Source organism: Nymphalis io, chromosome 11, assembly GCF_905147045.1.
Source record: "Nymphalis io chromosome 11, ilAglIoxx1.1, whole genome shotgun sequence".
Classification (NCBI taxonomy): Eukaryota; Metazoa; Arthropoda; class Insecta; order Lepidoptera; family Nymphalidae; genus Nymphalis; species Nymphalis io.
In genome coordinates this window covers 12447191-12467673 of record NC_065898.1, presented here as the reverse complement: position 1 = coordinate 12467673, position 20483 = coordinate 12447191, and the positions used below count along the sequence as shown (strand labels likewise).

The 20483-nt window shown below is 33.1% G+C and overlaps 1 protein-coding gene across 1 annotated transcript in view; it reads left to right on the top strand.

Annotated features, from left to right (window-relative positions):
• The window catches only part of LOC126772085 (uncharacterized), a 49323-nt gene extending 29890 nt beyond the window's left edge, over positions 1-19433 (top strand). Inside the window, exons 2-9 of the mRNA XM_050492256.1 lie at positions 1554-1733; positions 9396-9556; positions 11635-11737; positions 13682-13870; positions 14267-14431; positions 17859-17986; positions 18488-18673; positions 18991-19433. Of these exons, the coding sequence (XP_050348213.1) occupies positions 1554-1733; positions 9396-9556; positions 11635-11737; positions 13682-13870; positions 14267-14431; positions 17859-17986; positions 18488-18673; positions 18991-19197 (1319 nt within the window). The 3' untranslated portion in view covers positions 19198-19433. The remainder of the gene's footprint in view (positions 1-1553; positions 1734-9395; positions 9557-11634; positions 11738-13681; positions 13871-14266; positions 14432-17858; positions 17987-18487; positions 18674-18990) is intronic.
• The last annotated feature ends 1050 nt before the right edge of the window (positions 19434-20483 follow it).

Below are 20483 nucleotides of genomic sequence, written 5' to 3'. Positions count from 1 at the left end.
ATATTATGACGAATTAATCCTAATAAGCCAATGACCCTACAAATAAGTAATTATAAAATAATGGGTGATCATAAAATGCATCCACTAATCTATATTGGAGCAGTGTGGTAATTTCAAACATTCTCCTCAATAGAAGAAAAGGCCAGTCAACTTTACACAACATATATTTACTTCTAATCTTGTGGTCTACATGATTAAAAAAGCAATGTTTTTTTTAAATAAAAATACATCTATTAAATAAATCGTCATTCATAAAAAAATATTTTAAATTAGTTTTATTTAATATGGTTTAAAATAATATTACAGAAAATGAAATGAAATTTTAAATTCCACAAGAGCTAATAGGATTGGAATATTGCCAAAAATATTGATGGAACGACGAATTTATTTTGCAAAAATATAAAATGCAATCATACAAATATTTTAGTATAGTATTTATTTTAACCAGTTTAATTATATTGACGCTACTAATTGTGAATAATGATATTAATATAAATAAATATCTACATTGAAAATCCTTTACATTCGTATAAAAGTTACTTTTTCTAATCTGTGTAGGAAGTATAGTCCACACATATGGGAAAGGTAATTATCATCAGACTGTTACTGAGATTTACCTGACGGAAAAAACCCAATAACATTTACTAGAAGAAACGGAATTTTAAACCAGAATATCGTGTTTAAAAGCTGACCATTAGATTAATGAGGTGTGATACTATTATGACTTCATTAAAAGTTGTCTTTCCTAATTTTACAAGGGCTCATCTTAGAATGGTCACAAATCGTTTGGTTAACGGACTTAGAAAACAAAGAATTTAAGAGATAATCTAGAATTAAGGTTCCGTTTTATTTTCTTAGGCCCCGTTAATCTTACTGAACTTGGCAACGAATGGTCGTACTCGTATTCTTGCCGTATTTAGACTCTTTAATAGCTTTAAGTGCTGGAATAAACTGTTATCTGTTCTATTGTATCGCTTACTTGATATTTAAATGCTATTGAATTTTTGGAGCGAACAATGTAACGCCTTTTTAAAGGTTCTTAAATTGTAATAAATGGATGGTTTTAGTTTAAAGTTGGATTTATTTTTAAATTTATTTTTTATTTTAAATGGAAAAGCAGATATTAAAATACATGTAGATAGATTTAATTTATCCATTCTCTTACAAAACTACTTTTACCGAACGTTCGGTAATCAGAGATCACTATAATTGTCAAGACCGAGCTTGCACACATTTTTTTCCTTATATTTTTTTTTACTCCAATGTGGTCTATTCTATACTCGTCGTGGAATAAACTACAAATAAATAAAATTATAAACATCTCCCCTCTTTACCGGACATGCGGGTGAAGCCGCGGGCGGACACTAGTTTTTTATATATTTAACATTTCATTCTTATATTATTTCTTTATTCAAAACTTTATGTAATTAATTAGAAAGTACTTTTATGATTTATCTATCTTATCATAAGTAATAAATATGCGAATGGTATGCCAACCAAAACGCTTTCTTTTTATTTTTCTCTAATGTCTAAATTATAATTTTCTATTTCAGGTAATATCTTCTCACTGGGTAAAGTGCTCAATTTCTTCCCCGTTGGTGGTGAGAAGGAATGCCAGCCGTCTGGTTTTACTATTGCGAGAGCAGGGATCTGCCTCAACCCGTACGACTGTCGTCAGAGAGATGGAAAGGCTTCTGGTGACTGCGCACATGGGTTCGGCGTGTGCTGTGTTTGTAAGTTCACATTTTTTAATACTCTTTTAAGTATAAGCTCCTGCCTCCTATTTCATCGCTTAATGTGTGTATATATGTAATGTGTAGAACTAAAATGCCTCAGTGGATAAAACCTATTATGGATCTTAATAAATGATAGTGGATTCAAAATCAACTAAGCTGAGTTTTAAAGTGCTTACCTTGTGTTATAACTTTTTACGTCTTTACCTTACTTATACTTAAAATGTTAAATTGATATTCAATACTGCTATTAAATAGCTTTATTGATATTTATTTCTAAATGAAGTGCCGATTTTAGTACCTTAGCGAGATTCTCACGACACCCGCTAACCAAAACAAAAGCAAAGAATGAAATTAATATTACTCTGGCTCCTTGGACCGTCGCTCAACCGCGCCCTACCCTAACGTCGCTACTGTTTAACTAGAATCTTTGTCAAATGAAATGGTTCCTCGTTTACTTTTCTATATTATTTATGTAAGCATAGGGAATTACGCTTGATTCATTTCATCCGTTGTGGCTTTGACTCAACGCAATAAACGGTAAGTTTTCATACAATTTGACACATTTGCGGTATCTAAATATGTCATCTTATAAATAAAATCTAGAAATATTCATATATTGTTATATACATTCATATATGTTATATTTGGATATTCTATATTAATTTTATTCAAACAAACAAATGTAGCTGATAATATTTAAAAAGTTTTAATTGGCAAATTAAATTTGAACAAACATTTGGCCAATTTGCCAATCACTCGTTCTATCACATTAAAACAATACAGAAATTCCATTATCAACTACTCGTTCGCAATCCAACTTAAAGTTTTCCAATCTAAGAACAATTCACGCGCTCCTAAAGTTGCGGTGAACGACACCGCAGAGCTGAATACCTAATAAATCTTCCCGTAATACACTATTGTTCTTAGATAGGATTTGTGTTAGCAGCTGCTTTTTTGAAATTTATGATATATTTAATTGAAGAACAAGACGATGATTTTTTAAAAATCGAACACTTTGGCTTTCGAGAACTAACAAAAATATTTGCGGGAAATAAATTTGACTTTGGTATCTTGAATATACGAAAAGGATACCTGTAGAATAGTACATGATTTAAGTATTCTAACTAGTATTAGATAAATAACGAACCTTCCAGATTTACACGGGTATAGATGTGCTGCGTACTTTTCTTTATATCTATTTGAGATAAATAATTCAATCATAAATTATTTTCATAAAGTTTTTTATAGAACACAATTACTCTACCAGTACAGTCTACATAACGCTAATATAATATTTATATACCACCATAACCCAACTACGTGAATTAATTGGTGACATTAATGAAAATCCCACATAAGTTCCTAAGATTAGCATGATTACACATAGTGTCAGGCATGGGGGATGTGACGTAATATAATATACATATAATACAGATTTAAGTATTAATCGGCACATATAATAATAATAATAATATAATAATATTCTGGGACATTTTTCACACACGACCATCTGATCCCAAATTAAGCTTGAACCGAGCTTGTACTATGCAAACCAGACAACTGATATACTACATATACTATTTTTCTTTTGTAAATACATACTTATATTAAACCCAGACTCAGGGTAAGCAGCTCCAACAGGCTGTTCATGCATACAAATATCAGTCCAGGGTGGGATTCGAACCCACAACCTTCGGCGTGAAAGGCAAGCATCCACCAACCACGCAAACCGGCTCGTCATATAACGCGTGCTGGCTCTCGATGTCTACGCCTTACTGTGACATCAATTCCATCGCGCACGAAGAAATTTGGCAACTCTGTTCTTTGTCGCACCACGAAAATAATGGAATTCTTTACCAGCACACGTTTTCTCCTTTTCTTACAACCTAAGCCTTCAAAGGAGGCGTGAAGAGGCGTCTTGTGGACCGGCAAGGTAGGGTCGGCTAGTGCAAAATATTCACGACTCTACTAGCCGTCGTCGCGTTTGGACTCCAATATCACTTATCATCAGGTGGAGTGGAGTAATTTGCTTTTCCGGAATATAAAAGAAAGTAAATAAATAACCTTTCGATATGTAACGTTCGAGTGCCATATCGGGTTACAAATTTGTTCTTACAGTAGTTCCACAATCCACACAATTGGAACAACCTCACATGCAGCCCTGGACTTATACATATGCCTACAAGGTAACGACCTAGGCCTTGCTAGCCTTGACCCCGGCCAAAAATAATATAATTTTACTCTAACCGCTTCGACATGCGGCTCTTAAATCTCAAAGGGCCTAGGGGCCATTTGAACATACTGATTACCTCAAGCTTGCTTAGCTATTTGTATCGTTCGTAATATCAAGAATGTTGAATAATCTAATTGTTTGAATATTCTAAGTTGTATACAACTTAGAATGTATTGTTTAAGTTCCAAAATATTTAAGCAATATGCAATTGAAGTTGTGGAGAACCAGCTGAATGCGGAACAAATGTAAGAATTGTTAAGTTTTAGTAGAACTTTAATTGGTGAAGATATTTTTATAAAGTGATGCAAAAGTGCAGACATAGCTATACGAAATACAAAAGTGTTGATTTATTTATTAGTAGATAATTAGTAATAATGTCCTTCCCACTGACAGAGATGACACTCCAGAAAGGAATTTGCTAACTTCATTAATATCAGCAAAGGTTTTTTTTAACAGAATAACGGATCGAAGGCCCGTCTTTCGTTATGACACACCCAAGACCTCCAGAGCTCCACCTTAATAATAAGTCATTAATAATCATTTAACTGAACATTATATTTAATTAAATTACCATACCATACCAAAAAACAATAAACACCTCACATAAATCAACGTGAAATAAGAAAATGTCACAATCCGTTATAAAGTTTTATATTAATGTACGTCAACCGTATATAACCAAGTTTAAAATACCTATGTCGCAGACATGAATGAATGTTTTTAACCGACTTTAAAATAGGTTTTCTTTGTATGTATATCATGTTGATTCTTGTGCCTAAATTTGTTGACGCTTTAAATAAAAACAAAATAAAATTAGCAAACAAAGGCCTCCCTTTTAAGGGAAAGGGTCAGATGTTATACCATCATACTGCTCACCCACTGTGAGTGGAGTGGAGCTTAGTGGATATTTATGTAGCAGAAATTTACTCGCACAAATAAATGTTTTTCATCTTCGCCGTAAAATGAATTTAAAAATTATAAGTGTATAACCGACGTGAAAAATAGTGCTTGCCTGGATTTGAACACATTATATTTGATTAAGATTCACGTGGTTTATGTAAGCCTCGCCTCCTACTGTTTTGTAAATTAATATCTCTGTCGTTTTTACATATATAATTGTTTGGTTTACTTGTGGATACATAGGTTTAATATTTAATACCAGCCATTGTTAATTAACGGGCGAATAACTTGCTCTTTATATAGAAACAAAGCGTTGATTATCGCTTTGATCTTCTATATAATAGTACTTTATCCATAGTAATTACAATTTGCGTGATTAGTTGGTTTTTGTGTGGCTAATAAAATATAACACAGAACGAACTTAGGAAAATATACGCCATTAAATCGGTAAGCACGAGTTGTCGTTAGAAGTCAAACATTTAGATATGGTTTATCTGTAAATATAAATGGATAACTTTCTGACTGACATATCAGCGACACACCCAGACTATTGGGGTTAGTATCATGAAAATTTGCATACGGGTTCCTTTTAGAAAGGTTAGCACTAAGGTAACTTAATTTTTGAAAATTTGATTTCCAAACTTGTATATATATATATATATATATATAAACGTAATGAAAGATTATATTACAGAGTATATAAATCTTTTACTTTTGAAAAAAGTGCTATGGAAATTTGTATTTAGCAGGCTGTGGGTAAAGCGGTAGTAAGATAATAAATAACTTTTTTTCTATGACCCGTTACTCTTGTAGACGATAATATTATTAATTATATGAATAAAATTACTATCTATTTTAAATAAATTTATTTAAAAAAAAAAAGTAACAGTCTGTTATTGTCCTACTGGGCAAGACTTCGTATCCTTTTTTGAGGAGAAGATTAAACATAGCTTAGTATTAACTGTATTTTTTCGGGCTATAGCAGTTGTAGTATACTATTTCTTATCACGTCGCTGTCCTGAAGAAGTGCAATTAACTTGTTTGTATATTATTCATGTGTCTTATAAACGAGTATTGTTACTATAGTTGTATGTTCTGAATAAATAAATAAATAACTCGTTAGTCTTATTATAATGTAGTTAGTGACTTATAATGTATATATAAATGATATTGGTTTATACAAAAAAATCTCATTAGCACCTCAAAGTTGCCAGTATTGACACACCCGTGCTCCGTAAAGCGCCGTCATCGGATCATCGAATTTGCCGTCCCATCGATTATGACATGATAGATTTTTTTTTATATACTATTGAATTCTAACAGTCTTCATATATCATAAATCGTAAAGTATATAAGCTCATATTATGATGCCTTATTAACGGCAAACGCTATCAAGCGTAATGATTTAACATTGCATGCCAATGTGAAAAGCGAACGTAATTCACTTTAACTGATTTTGTATTCATTGGCCACAGTAACATAGATCATAGTAGCGCAGCACATTAATATTGATTACATTTTACGAGCTGAGCCAGTGGTTGGAACCCGTGAATATTAACCCAAGATTGTAGGTTCAAAACGGTAAGCACGATTGAATTGCTGTGCTTAATTAAAACAATGTGAGAAACCTCCGTGTGTTCACCATCTCATAAAAGAGCTGCGCCGTGGAATGATAAGTGGCCTGTCTCCTTCCTTGGACTTTAAACTTGCTTCATACTAAATTTCATCAAAATAAATTCAGTGGTTTAGATGTGAGAGCGTAACAGACAGACAAACAGAGTATTAGTATGAATATACGATGTCATTAAATTGGTTGAAAAGAGTATCAAATAAACAAAACATATATTATAATATAACGATTCATAAGTGCTTATGAGAGTACTACAATAAAGTACATATTGATTAATGTACAGATGTACCTATGTATATCTATCTAGATGAACATTGCAGTGCGTAATTGCACTTGTAATGTACTTTGAACATTTCAGAGAGCACAAACAGTAAGGACCACTAGTAATGTGAACCGGTATAATCGCAATTGCTTGTTATGCCAGATTGTTACTAATAATATTACTTGGTGATCAGGCTTCATTCCAAGCCCATCTGGGTAGGTACCAAACAGCATTATTTAGTATTATTGGGTTCCAGTTGACGAGTGAGTGAGACAGTATTTTTAAAAGTACAATCATAGTTAGTAGTTAGTAGTTCCTAAGATCGTTACGCTATGCCGATGTAAAGGATAGTCGATTTCTTTCCTAACAAAATTTTTATAACGTTGGCAAATTCAAGAGCTAGCTATTTTGCAGAAAATGTTATAAGCGAACGAGGGCACTCTATTTTACACGGTCATAATAATCGGATAGGAAGGCCAACTGATATGCCGGGAGAGAGATCAGCTATAAGAAGAAATGTTTTTCGAGGAACGAAACCGCCAACTTTATTATTCAAAACTGCTATTAAGCAGTTCAGTACACCCGATCACTAGCCAAACCCAAAGCCGGAGTTCGAACCGTCTCGGTAACGTGTATTATCAAGCTACAACACAAGTACAGTGACCTAAATACATTGTTTTCGGGACGTTGCTAGCTATGATAGAATATTAAGATATACATGCAATGAAATGCGCGAACGGACCTGTTTAAATAAAAATAAGGAACTATACATTATTCGTAACAGTAATGTATAATGATAATGTCCTCCAGACCGATCTCGAACACGGCGGCTAATCACAAGAGTGATATGTGCACAAATATGTGCGCAAACACAGGTGCACTCTCTCTTTCCTAACTCTCATAATCCGATGGGACGGCAATCCGACACGACCGGAAAGAGTTCAGGCGCAAGACTAACGGTTTTACGTGCTTTCCGAGGCACGGGAGTGTACACACTTCCAACTTCCAGACTCCAGGCTGCTGCTGAGAATTTTTTCTGACAGAAAAAACCAATATTTTTTTATTGGCCCGACCTGGGAATTGAACCCAGGACCTCCGGGTCTGCGGCCTTATATCAAGCCACTAGACCAACGAGGCAGTGAGTAATGTATAATGATATATTTTATTTAAAAAAGTTTGTTATAAAATTTTAATTATTTTAATGTAATTTTCTTTCAAAATATAAGTAAAGTTATTATAAAATAATAAAATTGTAATTAACATTGAAGTTATATGGTATAGTCGTAAATCTAAGTGATTTAAGTAACGTTACAAAGTAATAACAACGAATGAGTTCTAACTGTTTATCTGATATGCTTGGTTTATTCTCTCTGTTCAAAACGCTGATTAAAGTAAAATAATTTGTATTAAATCTAATTTTCATTGGTGGGTGAAAGCTGTTGACGTAATAGGTAACCAATAAGCTATCAGTATTTAGTCAAATTAATTAATCTGACGTTGATCAACGTTTCGTTAACTGGACGTTAGACGAATACTAACACATGGTATACTAGGTTTGGGCAATTTCATTTTTGTCTGGTGGTAGGGCTTTGTGCAAGCTCGTTTGGGTAGGTAACAACATCTGATGAGTGGTCAGATATTCTACCGCGAAACAGCAGTACTTGGTGTTGTTGTGTTCCGGTTTGAAGGTATGCTATAGGTTTGGGCAATTTAATTTTTGTCTGGTGGTAGGGCTTTGTGCAAGCTCGTCTGGGTAGGTAACAACATCTGATGAGTGGTCACATATTCTACCGCGAAACAGCAGTACTTGGTGTTGTTGTGTTCCGGTTTGTAGGTTGTGTGAGCCAGTGTACAGGCACAAGGGACTTAACATCTGAGTTCCCAAGGTTAGTGACGCATTGGCGATATAAAGAATGGTTAACATTTCTGACAATGCCAATGTCTATGGGCGTTGGTGACCACTTACCATCAGGTGGCCCATTTGCTCGTCCGCCAACTTATACTATAAAAAAAAGTTCAATGTATATGTTATTAGGGGTACTGCACTTATTTTTGCTATACTATGTATTACAGTGTTCATATACAATTATAAGGGTGAGTGAGCCAGTGTAATTGCACTGGCACAATAAAATACAATCAGAGCATACATTAAAATTAAATTATGAGTTTATACAATTTTGAGCAAGATTATATCCTAAGCACGTGTACACGGCGTGCTTGTTAGAATCTTTGTTTTCAAGATGTTTCATTGGCGATGGAAGGAGCAGTTAATATTTCTTACAGCACCAATGTCGATGAACGGTCAAGTTAAAGGGTCACCTTTACCATAAAGTGATCCATTTACACATCCGACTACAAATTTTATATATAAAAAAAGTAATTTATAGTTTTGTGATTTTGGTCTATTGTAATACTTACTGGAAAGCCGCGTTACCTATCTATATACTAAGATTAGTTACTAGTATTTATTTATATATCAATATATTATAGTTTTAACTATTTATTGATAAACTGTATTATACTGATTTCTTGCCGATTCCTCTCGGTAGAATCTATATTCCAAACCGATGGTGACATTGCATTAAATATATTTTTATTAAAAAGCCTAATTATATAATTATTTTTTTGTTTCAGTCGAGGTGACATGCGGGGCAGTCGTGCAGAATAATCTGACATATTTCATGTCACCAGGATTCCCAGAACTCTGGACTGGGGAGAAGGAGTGTGCTATCAACATCGAAAAGACTCATGAGGGCATCATGCAGTTGAGAATAGACTTCGTTCATTTCACTATTGTAAGTAAATCACAACGATATTTCAATCGAAGAGGTATAAACAAACCTTAAATTTATATATTCCATGCGATTTAATAATCATTATGTTATGTTATGTCATGCACTGAAAACAGTTCTTAATTAATATGTTATGTGTTGACCATTTGTACCACGCAACCCTTAAATCTACCGCAGCAGCATCGTGGAAACCGCCATCTTAGCAAGCTTTCGCTTGTTCCATTGTATGATCGAATCATACCGATGCATTATTATTAGTTTTGTAAAATTGTAAAGCACTTTTGTAACTAACATTGTACAATTGTCACGTAGTCTTCGGTTTATATTAATTAAAATATTTTAAGAAAATTTATATCGGTCTTATGCATCCTCGACGGTGTGTATTTAATATGTCTTAATTTATAACACAACACTATTCCTAATACGTATAACTTATATCCTGTCGCGAATACATAGTAAATGTCATAGTTTATTTAAGATATTTCGACCAATGATATCGAGTCAATTTAATATCAAAATTATTTGTTTAGTTTAGCTTGTGGCTATAAATATTTATTATCACTAGCTGCTCCACGCAGTTTCACCTGCAATAAACGTTACTACTTCAAATCCGCGGGTTATCGCGTGGTGATATATACATTTTCCGATAAATGGGCTGTTTATCTTCTAGTTTTTCAAATAGATGTACCATCTAGAGATTAGTTTGTTCAAATGAACAAAGAAAGTCCTAATCAAAACAAAAAAAAACTCCTATATTATTAGTCTATATGACTATAAATAGCTTGTCCATCATTCAATACGGAAAATAAAATAAAGCAATGAGAGAAGAAATGTTATATTCGTAAAGTAACTAATTTTCTACGATAAAGCATGATTCGAATTTCAATTGCGTGTGTTATACATTGTAAGTACAGTCTCATTTATAATTCTGGAAAGATCCTCGTATTGTATTGAGTTTTCGTCAAGAAATTCTCTGTAGCAACTTGGAGTTAGGAAGTTTGTAGTAATACCTTGTCGGAATTACCGATATTTTAAGTAATTTAAAGTCGGACGATGAAATGAAAGCCTGGTTCGTATCTTTTGAAGAGAGGTATGTATTTGCGTTACAGTAACTTGCTAGTTGCTTGACGTCGTATTTTGTGACGGAAACGGAAAGCAAGCATTCCGCCAAAGACTTACAATCTGTGTTCGGTTTGACGCTACACCCTCTTATGCCTCGGAAAGGATTTAAAGTTGTTAGTCTTGCGTCTCTCTTTAGTCGAGTCGAAGTATTAGAGTAAACACACTTTTTCACAATCGTATATTCTGCGCAGATGGCTTATCTTGAAGGTACGCCGCTGTGGTCAAAATTAGATCACATGAATAAAGACAGACGTTGAGTTGAATATAAAGTATTTTTTAACGTAATAGGCAACTTCAATTGTACAAGTCTTTTGTATTTATTTAATTTTTCAACTTGTTTTCGTAAAATGTTATTTTTGGTGGCAATCCGCTTCCCCATTTAAAAAGTGTAATAATAACAGTTCCAAAAAAGAAAGAAAAGAAACCGTAAAGTGGTCACGTTTATAATACTACCCTATTTTTGTTTTGGTTACAACAGGAAAAGTTATGATTTATGAAGTCAGATTTATTGACGTTCAATATTTGACAACTAGTTGAGTTATTGCGCACCTTTGTAATATAAATGGCTTAAGTCCTGAAACAATTGATATTTTGACGAAGGATTTGACAACTTAGACCTAATACTTGTCAGTGCCTTGAAACGTAATATTCCTAAGTGGCGAAATAATTTGTGGCTACATTTTTTATTCGACCTGGCATAATTATAAGTGATTAACTATACTGGAATTCATTTTAAATATTTTTTTGTCATAATTTAAATTTAGGAAGTGATCTAGTTCTATTTCCATTCATGAAAAAAGTAGAGATTGCACATTTGCTTCTGTGATCTGGGTGAAATTTCAAGACTAGGCAAAGAATGCCAATGTATTCTAATTTTAAATTCTTATTCTTCATTATAAGCTTATGAAACATAATGACGTCATATTTCTTTTGTATAGCACATTGTGTTTTATGTTCAGGGTCAGCCTAATAGAATAACTGGGGAGTGTGACGAAGATGCCATGATACTTGGGGAAGGTGCTACAAATTTTACTTTATGCGGACAAAATCACGCCCAACATAGTAAGTATAAAAAAAAACTAACGATGCTACATTTAAGAAATTATTAGTTATATATGTTTTTGTATTACCTATAAAGTCGAGATGGCCCAGTGGTAAGAACGCGTGAATCTTAACCGATGAATGTGGGTTCAAACCAGGGCAAGCACCTCTGAATTTTCATTTGCTTAATTTCTGTTTATTCCACCACGCTGCTCCAATGCGGGTTGGTAGAATACACATGTGGCAGAATTTCAATTAAATTAGACACATGCAGGTTTCCTCACGATGTTTTCCTTCACCGTTAAGCACGAGAATAAACTCCAAACCTTCTCCTCAAAAGGGAGAGGAGGCCTTAGCCCAGCAGTGGGACATTAACAGGCTGTTACTTACTGTAATTTCTGTTTATAATTCATCTCGTGCTTTTCGGAATATCCTGAATAGTTTTCGAAGTCAACTGTCTATAGTCAAACTATCGATAGTTCTGCAATACTGATACATTGTATTATTACTCGAACTTTGACATTACCGAAAAACCTTTTAAATTAACAACTGATACAATTGTCAAAAAGCCGAGATGGCCCAGTGGTAAGAACATGTGAATCTTAACCGATGATCGTGGGTTTAAACCCGGGCAAGCACCACTGAATTATCATGTGCTTAATTTGTGATTATAATTCATCTCGTGCTACGGAGAAGGAAAACACCGTGACGAAACCTGCATGTGTCTAATTTCATCGAAATTCTGCCACATGTGTATTCCACCAAACCGCATTGGAGCAGCGTGGTGGAATAAGCTCCAAACCTTCTCCTCCTCAAAAAGGGAGAGGAGGCTTTAGCCCAGCAGTGGGTCATTTACAGACTGTTACTGTACTGTACAGTATTACCTATTCAATTAAGTAAAGTTTGTATTAGAAATGGGGACGAAAATAGCTACAAAGATCTGGATCGAACTTGTGATTTTTGAATCGTTTGGTAGCGTTGAGCTGGAACTCTTAAAAATAAATAAAAGGTCTTTTAAGGGCCTCCTTTTAAAATACATAGATGATATATACTATAGGTGATATATTACGAAGTTATCTTTAATAATGTTAGTTGTCTTAATACCAATAGCGTATCTTTCAAACATATAAACTTGTTAATAAAAATGGTTTCTTATATACCTTAACAAAATATGATACAGATTTCATCCGTTTGTTTACACACAAAGCATGTTATCGTTTGAGTCGAAACGTTCTTATATCCACAGCGGAAATGTCTTATATCCTGATAAGTTTCTTCAAGTCTCTTAAAGGTCACTTTGTCTTTGTTTCAATTTGTTTCTTGTTTTTCTACTTCATGGATGTTTTTTTATTGCTATTGTAAGGTAGGATCGTGTGTTAAAATTAAATAACGATTTAAAACTTTGAATGTACATTTATATTAGTATTAACTTTTTTAGAAATTACATTTCGATGAGTGTTATAATATATTATTAGTAATGTCGCATATCAAATTCTGACATTACACGATATAAAATATGTAATAGTTAATTATAATTTCTATCGTCGAATAAGTAACGTCTTTGATCGATATTTGAAAAAAAAAATCTTTATGGCATTATCTGTGGTGCCTTGACTTTCACGTGATATGAGTGTTATTCCCCCTTGCATATAAATATTGTGTATAAAGTTGATTAATGGTGAGGTGAAGGATGAGTGATGCTTAATAATGTTAAGAGTTATTTCACGAGGACGATGTGATAGCCTGTCTTGTGTTTTTTTCACGGACTTGAATGTTCTGTCAGGTACTGTTCAAAGGTTTTTCCCAATTATAATTTAAGTTTTGGGTAATGAAATGAGTTAAGAAACATCTGTTAAGGAATACATATACACATAAATTAAATAATTTAGTACCATATAAGTTGTAGGCAACCTTTGGGCAGAAGAGTAAATGTTTGAGTAATTATATGAACTGATTATTTTCCAGTATATTACACTCTATCAAGCAGTAGTGAGACACGAGAAGCGGGGGAACTACCGAACACTAAGTCCACGCCCTTGGTGATACGCATGCGCGGTAGCGATATGCCACGTATTTGGATGTTACGTCTGGCACAAATGCCGCTTGCGCAGTCATCACCTCACAACTGTCTTCAATACTATGTAAATGATAATGGTAATTATATATTTTTTAATAATAGTTACATAAAGGCTTAGATCGTAATCCATAATTAACCATAGTAGATAGTCATGGAGTTATCTTGACAAAGCCAGGTTTCTTTGCAATTTTTTTTTTAATTTTTTTTTCGCCGAGCTTAACAATCATTTTTGTTAACATGAATTTCACCTGAAATCTGAACTAACACGGCTCGTTAAGTTCTTTTGTAATAACATAATCGTTTAATCGAAAAAAAAAACGACCAATTTACATGATCACCATGAAAGGTTACTTATTATGTCCCTGGATTGAGTCTCTTATATTTACGATCGTATTGTACGTGTATCGCTTATAAAAATTAAATAATTTTACATAAATCTACAGCCTAATAATTTAAGTTAATTATACCCGTAGGTACTTTAAAAACGTTTAACTATGCGTCAAATGGGCGTCACCTCGCTAGTCAAGAATATAGAGCATGCGTCCGAAGAAATGTTGGCTTCTGTTCGATCAGATACACGCCATGCGACAGTCGCTCCTTTAGGATCGGACCTAGAGGCGATACTCCCGTACAAGCTGGTGAGTTAATTTAAATTTTTAAATTCTTATTCTTGAGGTTTTTCCCTTTGCAATCAAGGAAAGAGAAAAGAAGCTGATCCACCAGACATGAACACCAAGTATGTGAACCGATTCTTAACCTACTTTTACCTTTTTTTTATAACGAAACCTTAAAAATCCTTTCCCATGTATGAAAACCAATCTGTCTGTCCGGATATAACATTAAAAATAATTTATTTAGGCAGTAATGTTTGTATCTGTCTATCGTGCTTATGTTTTGTGAATTAAATTTAAAACATTTCATATACATTAACATACCAAATAGAGGTTGAATTAAACCCATGATCTTATATTATGAATATGTTCTACTTTACATAAATAATCTATTAATTATTTTTATTATACTGAGACATTATTCACACACAGCTATCTAATTCCAAACTAAACAGAGCTTGTGCTATGGAAACTAGGCAACTGATATACTACATATACTATTTTTCTTTTGTAAATACATATATAGATAATTACATCCAGATTTAGGACAAACAGACATGTTCAGGCACACAAATGTCTGTCCTGGATGGGAATCAAACCCACCTTCGGCGTGAAAGGCAAAGTATATACCAACCACGCCAACCGACCCGTCAATTAATACTAAACAAACATAAATTTTTTGTATGTTAAGAATTTTTTTTCCTACTTTATCGATATGGTTTTCAAAATATAGATAAATATATTTTATACGTAATTTATTCAAATGTTTCTTTTTTCATAATTTACCATTTTAAAAATTTTAGAAAATGAATGTACTTATTTTAGTTGAAATGACTTGCTGGCGCTTGTACAACAAAATTGGTACAAATTGCTCGTCGAAAGTATTTACGTAGCGTTTGTAGATTTGATTTATTTTTTAAACTACATTTCAAGTATTTAAATACCAAATGGACCTTTAACTGTTATTTAATATATTTCTTGTAGTATTTTCAATTTTTGAAACGAGTAAATGGATTCGCAATTCATTATTCATATTTCTCAAAGTTTTAGAATAACAAAATATTTGTGATTGAAATTGAAGTTGTAAATAAAAGTTCTTTTTAAATTGGAGGAATGAGCATTTTTTTAAAATCAATTAATTATTTCATTTAAACAAATTATTAGCTTTAAAAAAATCTCAGCTAATTTAATGTCATTCATATAAAAATAAGTCCGAGCAAATTGCAGGCTGTTATTATTGGCAGCTTCCAGCAATGGCACAAAATTAATCAATCCCAAATCCCTCCCATCCTTCTTAATGGTACAGCGCTTCCACTGCTCCCAACGATTAAAAATTAGGGCTAGTAATAGATAAGTCGCTGTCTTGGGTTTTTCAAGTAGCAGAGGTGAGTCGAAAAATTTTTTCCTCCATTGGCGCTCTCAGGCACTGGAAAAACTTTTTGCCGTATAAAACCAAACTCGCCTTAGTCAACTCATTGCTATTACCCCTATTACTAGGACTATGCCGACTCGGTCTATTTAGATATTTCTGAGGAACTGCTAAATAAACTAGAGCGCTTACAGAACATGTGTGTTCGCTTCATATTTGGTTTACGCAAATATAATCATATTACCCAGCATCGTAAAAAACTAAAGTGGCTGCCAATACGGTTGCGTTGAAATATGCATGTCCTTTGTTTGCTTTATACCATACTCTACTATCCTCAAACTCCAACCTACCTAAAAGAGCGGTTTACCTTCCTTGGCTCTCATACACCAATCAATTTACGCTCTGAGCAAGACAATAAATTGCTAATCTGAGTTGCACTAAAATATACAGCAATTCCTTTACGGTTAAAGCTTAAAAGAGTCAAACTATGGAATTCCTTGCCTCGAGAAATTCGTCATGCTGAATCCGTACATATTTTTAAGAATAGTTTGCATAATTATTATCTGTCAATATAAATATATTATATTGTATTATTATATGTATATGGTTATTTATTTCTTATATAAGTTTATATGTATGTATGCATGTATGTCTGTATGGATGTATAAGTGTGTATTAAACATGTCCTTATGGGGCGACGTCCAAAGACAAAGCTTCCCATTAACTGAAATACCCATGGCGTGAAATTTCATATTATTTCTTTACTTTTTTCAATTATTAAAACTCATTTTGACCATAAGTAATGAACAAAATGTTTAAGGATTTCAAGTTTTAATGCATTCTAAAAATAATGTATAAAGTAAAAATCTGTTAATGTCCCACTGCTGGACCAATGTCTCGTCTCCTTTTTGGATGAGCAGGAAGAATGTGTACAAACACAAAATTATTGTCGATTTATTTATTAATTTGTCGTTGGTTCAGAAATCACCATTGTTAGACGAATATTAATTTTTAGCTCCATTATAAAACAAAAACTTTACATAAATTCATAAAACGTGTGTAAATCATTAACTCTTGTATTCGTTCATTATATATTACATATATGTATGTAGGTTGGTATATTACATACTTGTATTAAGCTCAATAAATTTTAAGTATAAGTTGTTCCCACACTATGCCCGATTAGTGATCCTGGCTAAAAAAACACATAAACATTTCTCTTTACAGAGGTTGCCTGGAAGAGATCGCTACAAGTGATAAGGCCGCCTTTGCATACTATATGTTCTACTTGCTATTATATGTTACTAAATATTTGTAAAGTGTGTGCAATAAAGGATTAATAAATAAATAAAAATAATTTAGATGTTATTATAGAAACTTTGAAAATGATTATATTTACCAAAATGTACATAGCTGTTGTATGTTTTCTATATATCGGAACCGACTTGACTGAAAGGATAGATTGCGTTAACAATTTAACTTTATTTGTATTTATACTATTTATATAATTCTCTGCATTGAAGGAAAACATCGTGACGAAACCTGCATCCGTTGAATAAACTTCTTCCACACAGAAACCCCCTTTGAAGCGCTTTCAAGCGGATTTGAGCTTTCGTCATCTTGTACGAGTAGAATTTGATTTAACGCTAAGCCAGTCACGTTAACTGAGATTTGAATTAACTTTTAATGTCGAATACATATGAAATTGTGTCCCGGTTTGAAAGGGGAGTGAGTGAAAGTACAGGCACAAGGGATATAACATCTTAGTTCTCAAGGTTGGTGACGCATTGACAATGTTTATGGGTACCTAGTCTCGATCACTTACCGTGTGTTTGCGATGTAGATTCTATCAATAGAACTGGCAAAAACTCAGTAGTACTTTTTCTACTGTATACAATTAAATGTATTAATTATCCTAATGAAAATTAACGAATACAACCTCCAAGCTATTTTATCATCTTTATATTCGTAACTCGTAAGGATATTTTTATTTTTTTGGAGAAAATTCTTTAAGGATGCAAGATGTGTTTAAATTTAAGTACTTAATTTGTATTATCAGAAGCTTCTAAGGTTATTTGCTTGTAGCCACAGAACAGATGGACCAAATGATGCCAATCAACGACCAGCCTATTCAAGAGGAAGAAGAAGAAGGATCCGGTTCTGATCCAGAGATGATTGAAACTTCAACTCCTCGACCAGGGATCTTGACTAGGGTGAGTTTTAATACAATAGTTGATAATTTAGATATCAATAATTATTAAGCACTTATACAAGTTGTTAAACAAATACAACAATAAATGAAAGCTAAAATGCTTGTTTTAATTTTTGAAAATCTTACATAATTAAAATATATTTTAATGACAAAGTGTAGCAATGAACTAAACTAATGAAGCAGTTTATTTATTTGGTTTATAAATTATAATTTCGTAGAATGTATACAATGTAGAAATACCTTTTATAAACTAAACGCTTTATATCCAAAAGGAACCCTTCATTAATTTCTTCCTCCCAGCCCATTAAAAATTATATTTAATTACTGACCAGATTGAAATATTATTTTTTCCTTTTCCATAAAAGCCTTTGATATATTATACTCCTTAATAATAATCATTTTCTCCTAACATAAAATATTATAGAATTTGTCCCATAAACGAATTAACTATCTATATTATAAAAGCCGTAATGCCCTGTAGTTACTAACGCCTAACAAACAGATCTGGAGTTATATCTGGCCGTCTTGGGGGCAGAGATCCTTATGGGGCTGGTCTCCGTATCTCCAACACTACAGCGAAGAGAAACTGAAGTACTACGGCTACGGGAATTACATAAGTGACGGCTTCGGGCGATTAAAATGTACGGATAGGGTGACGATACCGTGTGAAAATGAATATTTTGTTTCGGTAAGTAACTTTTGTTTCAACTTTTAAATCAAAATAATAATATATTATTAGTTTAACTAATAATATAGTATAAGATAATTTGATTTAGTGTACCTATGATCGATTTCTGCCCTGATGACTTATGATGATGAATTTCAAGGGAGACTAGCCAACTGTGCAGTGTATATAGTGCACAAGTGTGTGCGCAAATGCAAGTGCACTGACATTAAAATGAAACACATTTTTACTGGAAATGTAAATCTTTCCTATGTCGTTTACATCAACATCATTAAGTATTAATATCCAGGCGTTTAACTCGTACCGGACATGTCCCGCAGTCGCAGCACTGGGGAGCGGGTGTGTGCGACCCGCACCACTGCGGCGCCTCGCTGTGCCCGCGCGGAGACACGCAGGGCTGTCGCGTCGACACGTCCATCACGCCCTACGCCGTCTCCGTGCACTTCGGTCCCCCCACCATCAAGCCGAATCCGGAGGACAACATCGGCATGTGCCTGCGGTACGCCCAGATACCTTGCGAATCGTGATACCGTTTGCACAATGCACTTAGCTTAGCTTAAATCGCTTAGATATTGTAAATATAAAATTGATCTGAGGTTTTTTAGAATACATTAAAAAAACCTGATATGTATTAAATAAGGGGTACTTTTTTAACTATAAATTTAAATCGAAGGGTTAATCGAGACCGTTCACTGGACACCTGTCACTGGTCATTCTGATCAACGGCTATATATACTAAACATTGTCCTTAATTTATGTATTAAGCATGTCCTTATGGGGCGACGTCCAAAGACAAAGCTTCCCATTAAATGAAATACCCATGGCGTGGAATTTCATATTATTTCTTTATTTTTTTCAATTATTAAAACTCATTTTGACCATAAGTAATGAACAAAATGTTTAAGGATTTCAAGTTTTAATGCATTCTAAAAATAATGTATAAAGTAAAAATCTGTTAATGTCTCACTGCTGGACCAATATTTCGTCTCCTTTTTGGAGGAGCAGGAAGAATGTGTACAAACACAAAATTATTGTCGATTTATTTATTAATTTGTCGTTGGTTCAGAAATCACCATTGTTACACGAATATTAATTTTTAGCTCCATTATAAAACAAAACAAAAACTTTACATAAATTCATAAAACGTGTGTAAATCATTAACTAATATATTCGTTCATTATATATTACATCAACTATAGAATTTATTAGGCAAATATTAAGAAATTTTAATTGCGTAACTTTTCGAATATTTGTTTAATGACTTGAAAACTGAATTTCGTTAAATTTATTTATTTTTAATAGTTAATTATAATTTGTTTGTAAATTTTGTATTATAATAATGTAAAGTAAATATAAGGTTGTGAAAGTATTAATATATTTTTTGTAATACGTAATTATTTATTCTATTTGTACGAGAAATTTGTTAATAAATTTTGTTTTATTAAATTTGTTGAAGTTTCATTTAAGTCTATATAAATTGAAATAGAAAAGAAAAGAATTATAATGATAGTTACGAGAACAACCCGTAAATGTTCTATTGATAAACAAAAAGCCGCTTCTTCAGTTAAAGAAGAAGTGGTTAGAACTTGTTCCACCACGCTGCTTTAACATGGGTTGGTAAATAAATATTTTTTATAATATGAACTAGAATTTAATTAAACATTTGATTGTAACTAACCGCTTGATGGCGTTGCAGCACATCAATTTCTAGAAAGTTCGACGACGCCACGACTGCTATATAAATATCAATTGAGCAGGATTGGAACTTGCAATGCCGATGATGCTGTAAAGGCCAGCAGCTTAAGCATCTATA